This window comes from Hydra viridissima, unplaced genomic scaffold (assembly GCF_058129835.1).
Source record: "Hydra viridissima isolate aposymbiotic clone 2 unplaced genomic scaffold, HvirCarnegie_v1 scaffold_16, whole genome shotgun sequence".
Lineage (NCBI taxonomy): Eukaryota > Metazoa > Cnidaria > Hydrozoa > Anthoathecata > Hydridae > Hydra > Hydra viridissima.
In genome coordinates this window covers 9,321,496-9,334,990 of record NW_028324315.1, presented here as the reverse complement: position 1 = coordinate 9,334,990, position 13,495 = coordinate 9,321,496, and the positions used below count along the sequence as shown (strand labels likewise).

The window sequence follows — 13,495 nt, the reverse complement described above, 5'->3', positions numbered from 1 at the left end:
ATAGCGCATTAAATGACATTTAATGCGCTATTAAATGACACATAGTTTAAAAGCATTATTTGTTTAAAAATAATTATGTAGCGTAAATTATGTATATAATAAAATTCTATTATTCATCAAGTATAAAATAGCACAACTTATGTATATACACAAATAACAATTCTTTTTCATAAGTCAAAATAAATTATACTTCTTTATACTTTTATGTTGAACACTTAAAACAAACAGGAAGAAATCATTCACATTAGAATAATTAGGACAGCAGACACAGCGAATTTTTAACAGCACTCATGGTCCAGGTGGACTGAGTTTAGGAGTAAAAATATAAAGCCTAATGGGAGTCTAAACACACTTTTACACCTCTATTGCATGAAATTTATACCTCTATTGCGTGAAATTTACACCTCTATTGCATGAACTTTATACCTCTATTGCGTGAAATTTAGCTCTTGTTTAGCAATTTTCTAAATTTTTTCCTCAATACTTTGAAGACAATATTTTCTTAGCTTCATTTTTCGGCCAGTGACAAATTTTCAAAGCTGCTCAACACTCACATAAAGCAAGTTGGACAATGAAAGTCGTTCATGTTTTTTTCCAAAAATTATAGAGCAGACAATTAGAAAAATTCATTGGAACTATGGTTAATAATTTTTCAATTCATGGGTTGCAGAATAAAGCGCATGCGCCACATGCTCATTTTTGAAAAAAATTAGATAACATGCGATATGCAACAGCAATGTGTTTGAGAGGAGTCAGGAAAGTGACTATTTAAAAATTGAAGAAAAAAGAAAAAAACCACCCTCTGGTTGCACAAACTTCATCAAAAAAGATACAGACAAAATGATTAAATTGTCCGTTGTACAGGCTTGCTCCGCACGGTAAGTTAATTTAAATCAATGTATAACTTTCCAGAACGATTCAAACAAAAGATACTTTGCAGACGAATTGAATTCCAGCGCAAGGAGTCTGTGAGCTAATTTCACAACTTTTTTTAGACCCGAGATGTAAGACAACATTTTTTTAACAAAAAAAAAATATAAAATATAAAGTATTTAACTTCGTAAATATATTCCAACAAATAATTTGTATGTACATTCCACGAGAAACATGTTTATTCCCACGAGTAACAATCATTTACTTTGTTATGTGATAACAATTTAATATGACAATAGAATAAAAAAAGAATAAAAATAGATAAAATTTGATTGAAATGCTCCGTTCTTCAAAAAATCCTCTGTTAGCCTTGATAGCTGCTTGATAATATAAACGTGACATTCATTTCGTCAATTTTTAAGGGTGTCGATTTTAATTTCATTTTTGCTGCTTTAAAGAGTGCTTGGGTTACATTTCTTGAATACAAATCTTAGTCTAATTAATCTTTTTTCTCAAGGCAGTGCATTCAACTCTAAAGACGATTTAAATTAAATCACTATCCTTGTTGCTCCTATCTTGTTGTTAAAATCACAATCCTTGTTGATCCCAAAAAAAGACTCCATGTCAACGACTTATAAACTCCATGTTTAACCGCTGGAGCAACATACTCCTTCAATGCTTCCTCTACGCATCAACGAAATTCATCACTTCAAACCAAATGTTTGAAGTAGCGATTAATTAGCATAAAAGACTTTCTGAGATTGTCCAATTTTTGTGTTTTCCAGCCCTCTCAGATTATTTGATTATTTTTTTGAGGGCGTAACTGTGGTTTTTTCAAAACAATTCTTTTGTTTAATCCACCTTCTGTACAACTTCGTTTTTTATTTGAAAATACCAAATTATTTATTTGAAAATAGCTCAAAAATAGTTATAAAAACAAATTTAACAACAGCGTTATTAAGTTTTGTAAATTATGCCTCTATTCATATACCATTGATGACGCCTCAATGACGCTATAATACTAAAAGCAGATCAGTCAAGTAACAGACAAAAAAAAATTCATAGACATGTTTATAATTCTCCAACTCTTTTCGAAAAAAAAATTACGATGATGTTGAAAAAGAATAAAAAAAAAAGAAATTAATGAATAATTTAAAAAAATCATCGGATATTTTTATATTTTTATATAAACAACGGTTTCTCGATTCGCTGCGACGTTTATTTTATAAATATTAACATATCGTCACCAAAAAGCATTACAATTAATGTTTATTGTACAAACCGCCGAAATACGCAGTAAATCAAAACTATCAAACGTTTTTCCAATATTAAATGTTATTCTTCGTTTAAATACATTTTTATTTTATTCAATTGGTTATTTGGAAAATAATTTCTTATCGTCTTTTTTAGTTTATGGTGACAGGAAACTGTCGTGTTGTTTTTATCATCCGGTAAAATAATAAAATCATCCGGTAAAATAAAATAATAGAACTCTGCGACAGCGATTAAAAAGCGCGCAAAATTTAAGCGAACGAACGTCATGGTCAGAACGAGTAAAAAGAGAGATGAACATAAAATCTTTAAAAAAATCTTAAAAGGAAAATTTTATTAGCAATCAAACATCTGTTGTTGTGTCAGAAGAATTTTTTACTGAGAACTTTGATTTCTTTCAATCTGGTTTAATTAATCTATTATAATAGAAGTTTTAAATTGCCGTTATTTTAGTTTGAAATGCTTTTTTGAGTGAACTATTTGCATCATGAATACAAATGAAGAGATATACATCATAGTGGGGATGTTCGGACTTCTGTTATTATTTACTTTTATTTGGATGATAGGACCGTATGTTTCGTGTTGCTGCACTTGCTCGTGTAAACCAAAAGATGGCGACTTAGTTTTATTGGAAGAAACTGGAGAAGTTGGTACATCTTACAGCTCTTTTGATTGTGGCTGTTGCTATTTTGTTTACACGAGAACCTTTAACGAAAGAAATTTAGTTTGGATAAATCGTTGCTTTAAGTCAAATAGAGGCGTTTCTACAAACGATAGGTGCGTCATTTGCTTAGAGAGTTTTGAACGCAGTATAACCGTGTTAAGTTGTAAACACGGCTTTCACGATAAGTGCATCCGCAAGTGGTTATTCGAAAAGGAGTCAGGTTCTTGCCCTTGTCCTTTATGTCATAGAAATATACCGTCACAGAAAATACACTTGGGGGTTGTATCGAATCGCCCACATTATCCAATAACGGTTCCACGTGTTTACCATGGATATCCAAGAGTAACTCAGTTATAAAATAATTCTTCAGTTATCCACTCTTTCTTAAAGTTGCTAATATCATATTATTGTAATCACATATTTAAACTTCTTTAAGTTAAACCTTGGGATTAACTGAAGGTATTTTGTTTGCTTAAGTCTTTTTTTTTTTTTTTATCAATCATCTTTAAACTAAATGATATTTATTCATAAAAATATATATAACAATAAATTGTATAGTTATGTAAATAAGTTGTATAGTTTAATTTATTTTGTTTGTTTGAAAATATGAGTTCTGTACATTCTATATTAAAAAAGGTCTCCTTGAACAACACCTGTGTTGCATTTTCCTAACCCTAACCCGCAGGACTTTTTCCTAACCCGCAGGACTTTTTCCTAACCCGCAGGACTTTTTTGCCCGTAGGACTTATTCGTATCTAGTATAACTTAAAGCTTTTTTTTAAGAACGGAAATTTTGAAGCTCTTGATGTTTTAATTTGCTATCAGAAGATAGCGGTATCAATGATTTTGTTTATTTTTACAAGAGTTTACATTATTCACCGAATGAGTTGTTTTATAATCTTTAATTCGTCAAAAAATTCCTATAGCCTAAAAAATTTTGAGTGACGCCTTGGATTTCTTGAATGTTAGATTATTTTAGACTTCTTTTTTTAGAAATATGTAAATTACGAGAAACCAATAGGATTCAAAACGGAATCAATGGAATCATTTATCGGCTGATAACATGATAGATATGATGATAGAGGCAATTCTAAAAGCGCATTCTTTTTTAATAAGATTTATATTTAGTTGTTCAGTATGCGTGGATACTAAACCTAATTGAATTAGGTTTTGTATCCACGCGTAATCTAAGAAAAACCTTTTGTTCGTATAAATCTAGAAATATATTTTGAAAAAAAGGTCTAATAATCTTTTAGCATTAAAGATTTAACAAACTAGCTATACCCCCCCCCCCCCCCCCCCCCCCGTGTGAAGTGTGGAGTAAACAAATCAATTAAAGCGCCGACGTGAACTAAAAGTATTAAATCATTTGCTTTTCAAAGCTAATTGCATGCTGGAGTTAAACAAGTTTAGAATTAGGGCTAAAATCCTAGAATAACATCCGAAGAAAAAAACAACACTTAAGGGAGCAGATCCCCCCCCCTCCCCTAAAAAAAAAAATCACGAATTTGTTAGGTCTTTTTAACGAAGAATTTAACAGATAAACAGTGAAAGCTTTTTAGTAAGATTTAATTTTATAAAATAGTTTTTAAATGACTCATCTTTTTCTTTTTTATGGCACTGTTTTCAATGGCACTGTTCATTTTTTATTTTCCATAATTCTAATGTTGTTGATGAAACTGAACAGAATAAACTTCTTCCACGATGAACTTGGTGCACATGCCATTCAAACGAAGTATTACAAGCTAAATTGAACCTTCCTTTAGTATTAATGGAAATTTAAATCATTTTTGAAGATTTGAGCAGAGATGAACTTGTCCAAGTGTTTGCATGGAAAAAAAAAAAATAACAGCGAGGCAATTAACAATTTTATTTTAAAAAATGACCTAAATCTAAAAATAGAAGTTGAAGTATGGTCAAAATACATTCCGCTGTTTTAGACTTCAACAAGGTTTTAAAAGAAAATTTAAGCAAAGCTTTAAAAAAACATACATTAAAAACGGTTGAAGTTGTGATAAGGAAGTGAACTCTTCTCGAGTTACATGTGTAAGAAGTCGTCGCCCGTAGCTATGAGCAGAAGAACATGCTGAGAGCTGTTGAGAAAGGGTTTTTAGGCAAGAAAAGGAGAGTTATATTCAAGAGACGGGAGCTCACGGATGACGGCCCGCCAGCTGGAGTGGTGAAAAAAAGGTTTCTTTCAATGAATTTCGGTGATTTAAATTTATGTTCCATATGACATTTTTTCTTACGTAAAAACCACCAAAAAAAAAGTTAAACCCATAAAAATTTTTTGCTGGAGCAGTGCAACCAGAAGATTGCGCCCCCTCCTTGGATTCTAGAGGTCCACATGAGTAAATTGGCCCAGACCTGGCTTCAAGTTACGCAAGTTACGAACTTTTTAGACAACGATATTTTGCGTAAAGATTTATAATCGAACATCTTTAATCCATCTCGGATCATCAGACATCTGGAGATTTGGAGACATTTTAAAAAAAGAAGGGAAAAATTAAAACCAAATTATAAGAGAATAAATATATATTATTTATAATATAGTATACATACAATATATATATATATTATATATAATATACATCATTTATTTGCATATACAACTGCAGTGCTCTTGAGTTTTAAGCGCAGCCCTGCATGACAGCTCCTGACTTAACAGTGTCGGTCAGGAAACTGATACTTTCTTCGTTTATCTTGGCGTTGTTGATGCAACCCGAGAATGGAACATTTCCAGTTAGTTTGTCCGCTGGACCAATATAAAGAAAATAGGATAAGATAATAAAAAATATTGTATAAGAATATAAAAAAATATTTAAAAAAACCCTTTACTTAAAAACTTTAATTCAATATGACATGTATAAATCTGCAGTAGGTCATCATGATAAAGAGATTAAACGCCAGATGACAATATTTTCATCATTATATTTTTAAAACTACTGTTTTTATATTTTATTTTGAGTTATTATACTATTTTATAATTTATTATTAAAAAGGAAGACTTTTAAAAAATAATTTTAAACTAGACAAATATAAAACAACCTGGTAATCCACCAAAGTAAAACGGGGAAGTTGTATCCGAAGCATTTTGTGTAGAATCGGATATGGTGCTGTTCTTCACCCCATCAACACTTAGAGACAACGTTCTTCCTTTTTTCTCTAATTGTATACTATGAAAACTTCCAGAACAGATTGAGGTAGGAGGGTTGATATTTACACTAAACTCCCCACCTCCGTTATTACAGCGAGCGATAACTTTACCATCATTATCAATTTGTAATGACAAGAAATCAGATACCCCATATACATAGAAGATGTACCCGGCCTTACGAACCGATTGAACATCCAATGATAACTTAAAATCAATTGCCACTTTCTTTGTTTTGATTTCTAGAAAAAATTAATTGTTTACTAAAACTCGTCGTCGTCATAATGATCATGATGATCACGATGATCATAATCATGATGATCATGATGATCATGATGATCATGATCATGATGATCATGATGATCATGTCATGATGATCATGATGATCATGATCATGATGATCATGATGATCATGATGATCATGATCATGATGATCATGATGATCATGATGATCATGATCATGATGATCATGATGATCATGATGATCATGATCATGATGATCATGATGATCATGATCATGATGATCATGATGATCATGATCATGATCAGCATGGTTGGCGCTTTAAAAAACTTACTTGACTTGGCAGCAAATCCACCTTTATCACCGAAGTGGAGGCCACTTGCAATTGTTAAACCATTAGAGGCGTTTGTGGTGCCGATAGAGATGGCGGGAACTAGAGCCTCGTTAAATAATTTAACCCCTCTCATGCCTCCCTTAAACGGATCCCTGCTTTTTAACTGCAAATTAAGAGAAGCCATATTTGAGATAAAAATATTTAAAATAATCTAAGTTTTAATTTATTATCCTTTACACATTTTTTGTGTTAAAATTTTTTGAAATAAAATTAATACTCTTTTTTTTAGATAAAAACTCACAGCTGATTGGTTTGGTAGTAATGTCCCTTTTGGATAACCGCCCATCCAAACCTTTTGAACACCATCTACAGATGTGGATTTCAGCTCTTTCCCTTCTTTCAGCACACCATTGTCAATTGAGAGATTTGCTAAACAAATGAAATTTGGTAAGAAAAAGAAATGATTAAAGAAGTCAAAAACCAAATTAAAAAAAAAAAAAAAAAAAAAAAACGAAAAAGAAGCTTACAGGTTGCCTTCGCTCGTCTCTGTGAGACTTTGTGCCATTTTCCATCATTATAAGCATCATCAGACGTAATTGTAACCGGTCCAGAGCCAGCATTAAATACATAATTTATCTTTCCATCTTTCAAATAGATTGCTTCATAATCTGTATCTTTCATATTTACTGTTAAGAGTAACCCGTTCGGTTCAAAGGTGTAAAAGTAAAACTCAAATTCTGATCTGAAATTTTTATAAAAAAAAGTAATTCAATCAAAATCCTTGAGAGTAAAGTTTATTCACTGCAATTTAACCTAAAAGAAGAGAAATACTAATAAGAATTTACCTTTGGCTGAGTGAACCTAACGGCACACTAAACTCAATGTAAGTTTCCCCTTCCATGCCAAAAGCAACAGCATCAGGGTAAGCTTCGAAACTTGGTAAGCATTGTAAATCTGTAATACTTGAAATAGAGGATGTTGTAGTTGCATCAGCTCCATCATTTTCAGGTATTGTGGAAGGTATTGTTATACTCTCTGTTATATTGGTTGTGGTTGCAGTGGTGGTTGTGGTTGCAGTGGTGGTTGTGGTAGCAGTAGTGGTTGTGGTTGGGGTAGTGGTTGTGGTTGGGGTAGTGGTTGTGGTAGTGATTGGGGTAGTGGTTGGGGTAGTGGTTGGTGTAGTGGTTGTGGTAGTGATCGGGGTAGTGGTTGGGGTAGTAGTTGGGGTAGTAGTTGGGGTTGTGGTGGTGGTTGTGGTGGTGACTGTGGTGATGGTTGTTAGTTCATTTGCTGGTGAAGACGTTGAGGGAATCTGAGTTGTTTCTGAGAGTGAGGGTGTAGTATCAATGACTGAGATAGTTGTTGAAACTTTTGAAGTATTTGGAAAAACAGTTGAAATTACTGTTGTATCAGGGGATGGAGTTGTAGAAGCATATGTGGTACTAGGAAATGTGGTTGGAACATAGGTTGAAGTTGTCAAAGTGATTGTTGTAGTTTTTGCTGTTGCGGGGTTTACTGTAGAACTTTCAATTGATGAAGAAATAGGTGTGGCAGTGTCTTTCAAAGTAGATTGGAACCCATTGTCATTTGATGAAAGATTTGATGAATCAATTTCTTTTACTGTTGTTGGGTTTGAAGTCGAAATAATTGAACTAGCAGTAGTTTTCATTTCATCAGTTGGAACCAATGGAAGAGGGGAGCGAAATATCAAACTACCAACTCGAGCACCATTAAAAACCTTTCCCATTGTCATATTAACTTCACTGTTGAAAAATAAATGCAATTTTCATATCAATCTAAAATTTTAAATTGATAATAAAAATATTTGAATTATTTAACTGAATGAAAGCCTACTTGGTGTCACAATAAAGCTGTTTGAAGTTTCCTAAAAATCCTGGCATATTTTCATAACTTTTTCCAATTGTAATCATTTCTCCAAAATCTAGTTGGTCACTTGGAAGGGGACTGGAGGTAATATAAACCTTATCTATACCAAGATAAAGTTCCTGGCTGTAAAAAAGAACATTTTAAAGTATGAATAATAACGTATTTAAAGTATAAATTATAAATGAAACGTATTTTACACTTGAATTTTGATGTGATTTTGTTTAATGACATCAAAACGAAAGTAAAAAAATAACTTTACAAACGATGAAAAGAAGACTTCTAATAAAGCTTTTTTGTATAAAAACATGAAGCAATTAACTACACATAAATTGACTATTGGGCATGTTTTTAAACCATTTCAAAGAATTTCTTAGATGGGACACATTTATGTTTATAAGAATTCCTTAGAATTCTTAAAAACATAATTCAATTCTAACCTCTCTTGCTCAAGATATAGAGACACTGTATGCCAAAGTCCATCAGAAACACCACCTAGTACACTTGCAACTAAAGACTCAACAGTTTCATCAATCTTAATCCTAACATTAACTTGCCCATCTTTAAGGAAAACTCTCAAATTGCTTGTCTAAAAATAAATGATCAAAAAAAATATTCTTTTAACAACAGAAGGACTAAAAATTGTTCTATTGAAAAAAAGCTCTTACTTCTGAAGCAGTATAGAGAAGATTGGCTGTTGACTGGTATGTTTGGAAAGAAAACCCTAATAAAAATCGCAATTTCAAATTGCATCCTGGTACTTCTAGGTATGAATCAGAAGAGGGAAGAGATGCAGAGTGGCCAAACTAATTAAAAAAAAAACAAACAAAAAAATTATAAAAAATGCATGCAATTATTTTGTGACTTTTAAACTCCATTTTAAGAACAAAAAATTTCGTTACCAGCGGTTGAAAACTTTCTGTACTGTTGCTGTAAGTTGTTGCAAAGTTGATTTCTCCAACATTAAAAGGCTTGACAGACCCAATGTAACCAACAAAGCCCTTTGTTGTTATATTTCTAGATGCAAAAGTAAATTTGTTTATCAATAAAAATTGATTAAAAAAAAAAAAAGAATTTAAAGATAATAAAAATTGATTAAAAAAAAAAAAAGAATTTAAAGATAATAAAAATTGATTAAAAAAAAAAAAAGAATTTAAAGATAATAAAAATTGATTAAAAAAAAAAAAAGAATTTAAAGATAATAAAAATTGATTAAAAAAAAAAAAAGAATTTAAAGATAATAAAAATTGATTAAAAAAAAAAAAAGAATTTAAAGATAATAAAAATTGATTAAAAAAAAAAAAAGAATTTAAAGATAATAAAAATTGATTAAAAAAAAAAAGAATTTAAAGATAATAAAAATTGATTAAAAAAAAAAAAGAATTTAAAGATAATAAAAATTTTAAAAAAGTTTAAGAATTTATTTTCAATTTTAAATTTAACATAAAAAAATATACTCTATTGGCTTAAAAGCTCTCATTGGTAGACCACCCAAGAATAGTGATGATGCTGTTATTTTTGCATTTCTGGGCACAGAAAATGGTTCATTAATTTTTCCATAGATGAAGTTTGTTTTTTGTCTCGTTTGAATGGTGAAATTTTGTTTTTGACCATTGTTTACTTTTCCAAAAAGGGTGTGGTTGAACTCCTTATATCCATCACCAAAATCAAATTTACTCAGAAGATAACCATTTCGAAGTTCAAGAGAGTAAAAGTTGTTATCAGGCAGATTGGTTGCCAATACCATTAAGCCATCTAAAGTAGAAAAAAATTTAAAAATTTTTATTCCTCACATTTGTTTGGCTTATTGATTCCAAGAGTCAGTGTATTAAAAAAAAAAAAAGACTTTACCTTCTTCAATTGTAGCGAATGAAATTCTGATTCTTGACAGATCATTTTGTTTATTTTCAGAAAACTCTATAAACCCATCACCATTAAACATATATTGTCCTTTGAGTGATTCGCGTTGGTATTTGCATTCATAAACATTATTTGCACTCTGAAATAACAAGTATTAATGTCAAAAGAGAAAAGTAAAAACAAAAATCTTATACATACATACATACATACATACATACATACATACATACATACATACATACATACATACATACATACATACATACATACATACATACATAAATAAATTACATTACATACATACATATTTAAAAAATTATGCTTTTTTCAACACAAATAAAATTGTCTTTCTAAAACCTACCTTCCAGTTCCACAATCCCAACAAATGATTGCTAAAGTTCAATTTATCTATACATCCTTGAAAGGTTCTACTGGTTAAAGCTGCAGGCATTACAACACCTTCAGGTAGACCTCCAACTAATACATCATTTTTATCAAGATTTAATATTGGAGATGCAACAAAGTTGCTAATTTTATCCTCCACGATGGGGAACACTTTCAGATCTGTAAGGAATTCTTCCACAACTATTGCTGCATCGCCAAAAGTCCTAAAATTTAAAAAACCAACTTTTAATTTTTCACCTCAATATTTTTAAAAGCTAAACAACAGAGATTAATAAATAAAATTTAACATAAAGATGGAAAAAAAATGGAAAATTTTTAAAAAATTCAAGAACTTTTCTTTTTACCTTTCAGCGCGAAGAGTATAAAAGCGGTTTTTTACTAGATCTTTGTTACTTTTTAATGTCTGTGTGCTACCAGAGTTAAGTCGGAAATGAAAATATACATTTAAGTTAACAATTTCCAGCGCCAAAAAACCGTTGCTATCTGGTTGCTGTTGGTTGCCTATAAAAAATAGCAAGCCATTGTCTGCGTTGGTTTTGAAAACCAATGATATTTCGTTGTGTATACTTGGATCAAGAGCAGAGGGGGGAGAATTTAAAACTAATTTAGATGAACTGTTAAATCTCATAGCAAGTGGCATAATATTTGCAACATCGTGAGAATTTTGGATCAGGAACTTTATATATTCAATACTATTTGTAATATTATTTTTAATTGTTTCATCTAATTCTTGATATTTAACATTTAATTCTGCTACACTATCTTTCAAGCCAGGAAGTGTGTCCACAACTTTGTTGACTTCATTAACAGCTTTATCCAGCAAATTTCCAATGTCTTTCAAGTTGTTGCGTACATCTCCAATCTTTTTATTGTCATTTTCTATATTTTCCTAGAAAACAATTATTAATTTAGGCTAATATAATTTAGGCTAGCATAATTTAGACTAACATAATTTAGATTAGCATAATTTAGGCTAACATAATTTAGACTGACATAATTTAGACTAACATAATTTAGACTAACATAATTTAGACATAAGTGAACAAAAAAAAGTTGCTTAAAATATCAAAAAATTAGTAGAAACTTTTTTTTTTACTTTTACTTCTGCATTAATTTCCCATCCATCTTTTGTAATGTTTGTCACTTCATCAGCTTGTTTTGTTAAATTATCAATTATCGAATCTAAATAAATTTATTATAAATAACTTTAAATAAATCTGACTATTTTTAAAACAATCTAATAATTTTAAACTTCAATCCTACATAAAACTTTACACCATTAAAATATAAACAATAAAATGGTTAATACTTGTATAGTCTTGAGAATGAAACTTTGAAAAATCTTCTTTAACAGCATTAACACGGCCTTCAATGCCTTCTCTTAGCTTCTTAATATCTGCCAATCGCTTTTTAATTCCATCTAGTGAGACTTTCACATTGTTTACATTAGCCTTCAATTCAGAACCCTCTAATGCAATTGCTTCACTTTTTGATTTGGATGCCCCTGCATTTTCTTTTGCTTGTGAGGCCTGTGTAGAATTAAAAAATTTGTTTGGAACAGTTTGAAAAAAAAAAAGGTTCTGTTGTGATTCCGAATGTTGTTTTCGAGGAATATATTTTTGAGGAATGTTGTTTTCGAGGAATATATTTTCGAGGAATGTTGTTTTCGAGGAATATCCCTTTTTTATTAATGTTACTTTAAAAGAAAAAAAAAGAAAGAAAAACCTTATTCTGAGCATCAAACGTTGTCGTGTTGGCCACCTTTGCAGCATCCAAAGCTTCATAAATTGCATCAACAATATTTGCATATACTTTAGCAGCACGCAATGCAGCATCTGCAAATTTTTGTGTGTCTTGCAGCAACTTTTTTAGCTTATCAGCCAGTTCTTTAAGAGCTTTTGCATGATCTACAGCTTGTTGCACTAAAGGGTTGGCAATCACTAAAGAGTTTCGAAGGTCATCAACTAGTTTTTGAAGTTTTTTGATGAGTTCTGCAAGATGATCTGTTTTGTTGTGAAATCCCTGCAACAAAAGCAAACTTTTAAAATTTGTCAAAAAAAGATTTCCTCTTAATTAGTAAAGAAAAAAGAAATAAACAGCTTTTAGGAAAAGAGTTTTAAAAATTACCTTATAAGCGAGATCAGCAATAGCAAGAGCTTTTTCTCCAGCCTTTAATATTTCACCTGCATTCTCTAGAGTAATGTTGATGCCTTTGCTCAAGTTATGTGCAATATCTAGTAAAGACTACAAAAAAAAAAAAAAAAAAATTCATTACTTAAATGAACCTAAATATTTCAAGTTAAATATAAAATAACATAATTATTAAAAATAAAAAATTAAAAAAAAACTTTAAATATACATTAGCACCTACCTGTATATCAAAGCTTTTAGCAATAAGTATCAAATCTGTTGCATTTTTGCCAATCACAACAGCTGTCTCGCTTTCCTTTTTAATATTCTTAAAAGCTGCCAGAAAATTTATAAATGTGTTGTTAAAACTTTCAGCTCTCTTTGAAGTATTTAAAGCTGTTTGAGTGAATTCTTCAGATTTTCTTTTATTATCAATAGAAATATTTAAAGCCACGTCTGCAGCAGACTCAGTTTGTGAAAAATTGCGACCTTTTATTTCTGCCAGTATCTTTTTCGCCTCAATAAGTACTTTTTCAACATCAACTTCTCCACTTTTCACACTCCCTAGGGTGTTATTTGCAGAGCTGAGAGTATCTAAAAAAAATTTATTCTTGTTCTGGAACTTTGTTAATCCTTAAAAAATGTAAATGCACATAAATAAACTTGCATAAAACTGAC

The 13,495-nt window shown here is 30.6% G+C and overlaps 1 protein-coding gene across 1 annotated transcript in view; it reads right to left on the bottom strand.

Moving 5' to 3' along the window:
* Window positions 1-5,332: 5,332 nt before the first annotated feature.
* Window positions 5,333-13,495, bottom strand: part of LOC145191495 (laminin subunit alpha-like) — a 25,785-nt gene continuing 17,622 nt past the window's right edge. Inside the window, exons 33-51 of the mRNA XM_090074090.1 lie at window positions 13,059-13,411; window positions 12,815-12,931; window positions 12,413-12,709; window positions 11,997-12,216; window positions 11,784-11,869; window positions 11,032-11,576; window positions 10,644-10,890; window positions 10,274-10,421; window positions 9,880-10,177; window positions 9,325-9,439; window positions 9,091-9,228; window positions 8,863-9,011; window positions 8,393-8,548; window positions 7,384-8,301; window positions 7,066-7,280; window positions 6,840-6,967; window positions 6,539-6,701; window positions 5,858-6,205; window positions 5,333-5,564 (exon numbers count right to left, since the gene is read on the bottom strand). Of these exons, the coding sequence (XP_089930216.1) occupies window positions 5,440-5,564; window positions 5,858-6,205; window positions 6,539-6,701; window positions 6,840-6,967; window positions 7,066-7,280; window positions 7,384-8,301; window positions 8,393-8,548; window positions 8,863-9,011; window positions 9,091-9,228; window positions 9,325-9,439; window positions 9,880-10,177; window positions 10,274-10,421; window positions 10,644-10,890; window positions 11,032-11,576; window positions 11,784-11,869; window positions 11,997-12,216; window positions 12,413-12,709; window positions 12,815-12,931; window positions 13,059-13,411 (4,766 nt within the window). The 3' untranslated portion in view covers window positions 5,333-5,439. The remainder of the gene's footprint in view (window positions 5,565-5,857; window positions 6,206-6,538; window positions 6,702-6,839; window positions 6,968-7,065; window positions 7,281-7,383; window positions 8,302-8,392; window positions 8,549-8,862; window positions 9,012-9,090; window positions 9,229-9,324; window positions 9,440-9,879; window positions 10,178-10,273; window positions 10,422-10,643; window positions 10,891-11,031; window positions 11,577-11,783; window positions 11,870-11,996; window positions 12,217-12,412; window positions 12,710-12,814; window positions 12,932-13,058; window positions 13,412-13,495) is intronic.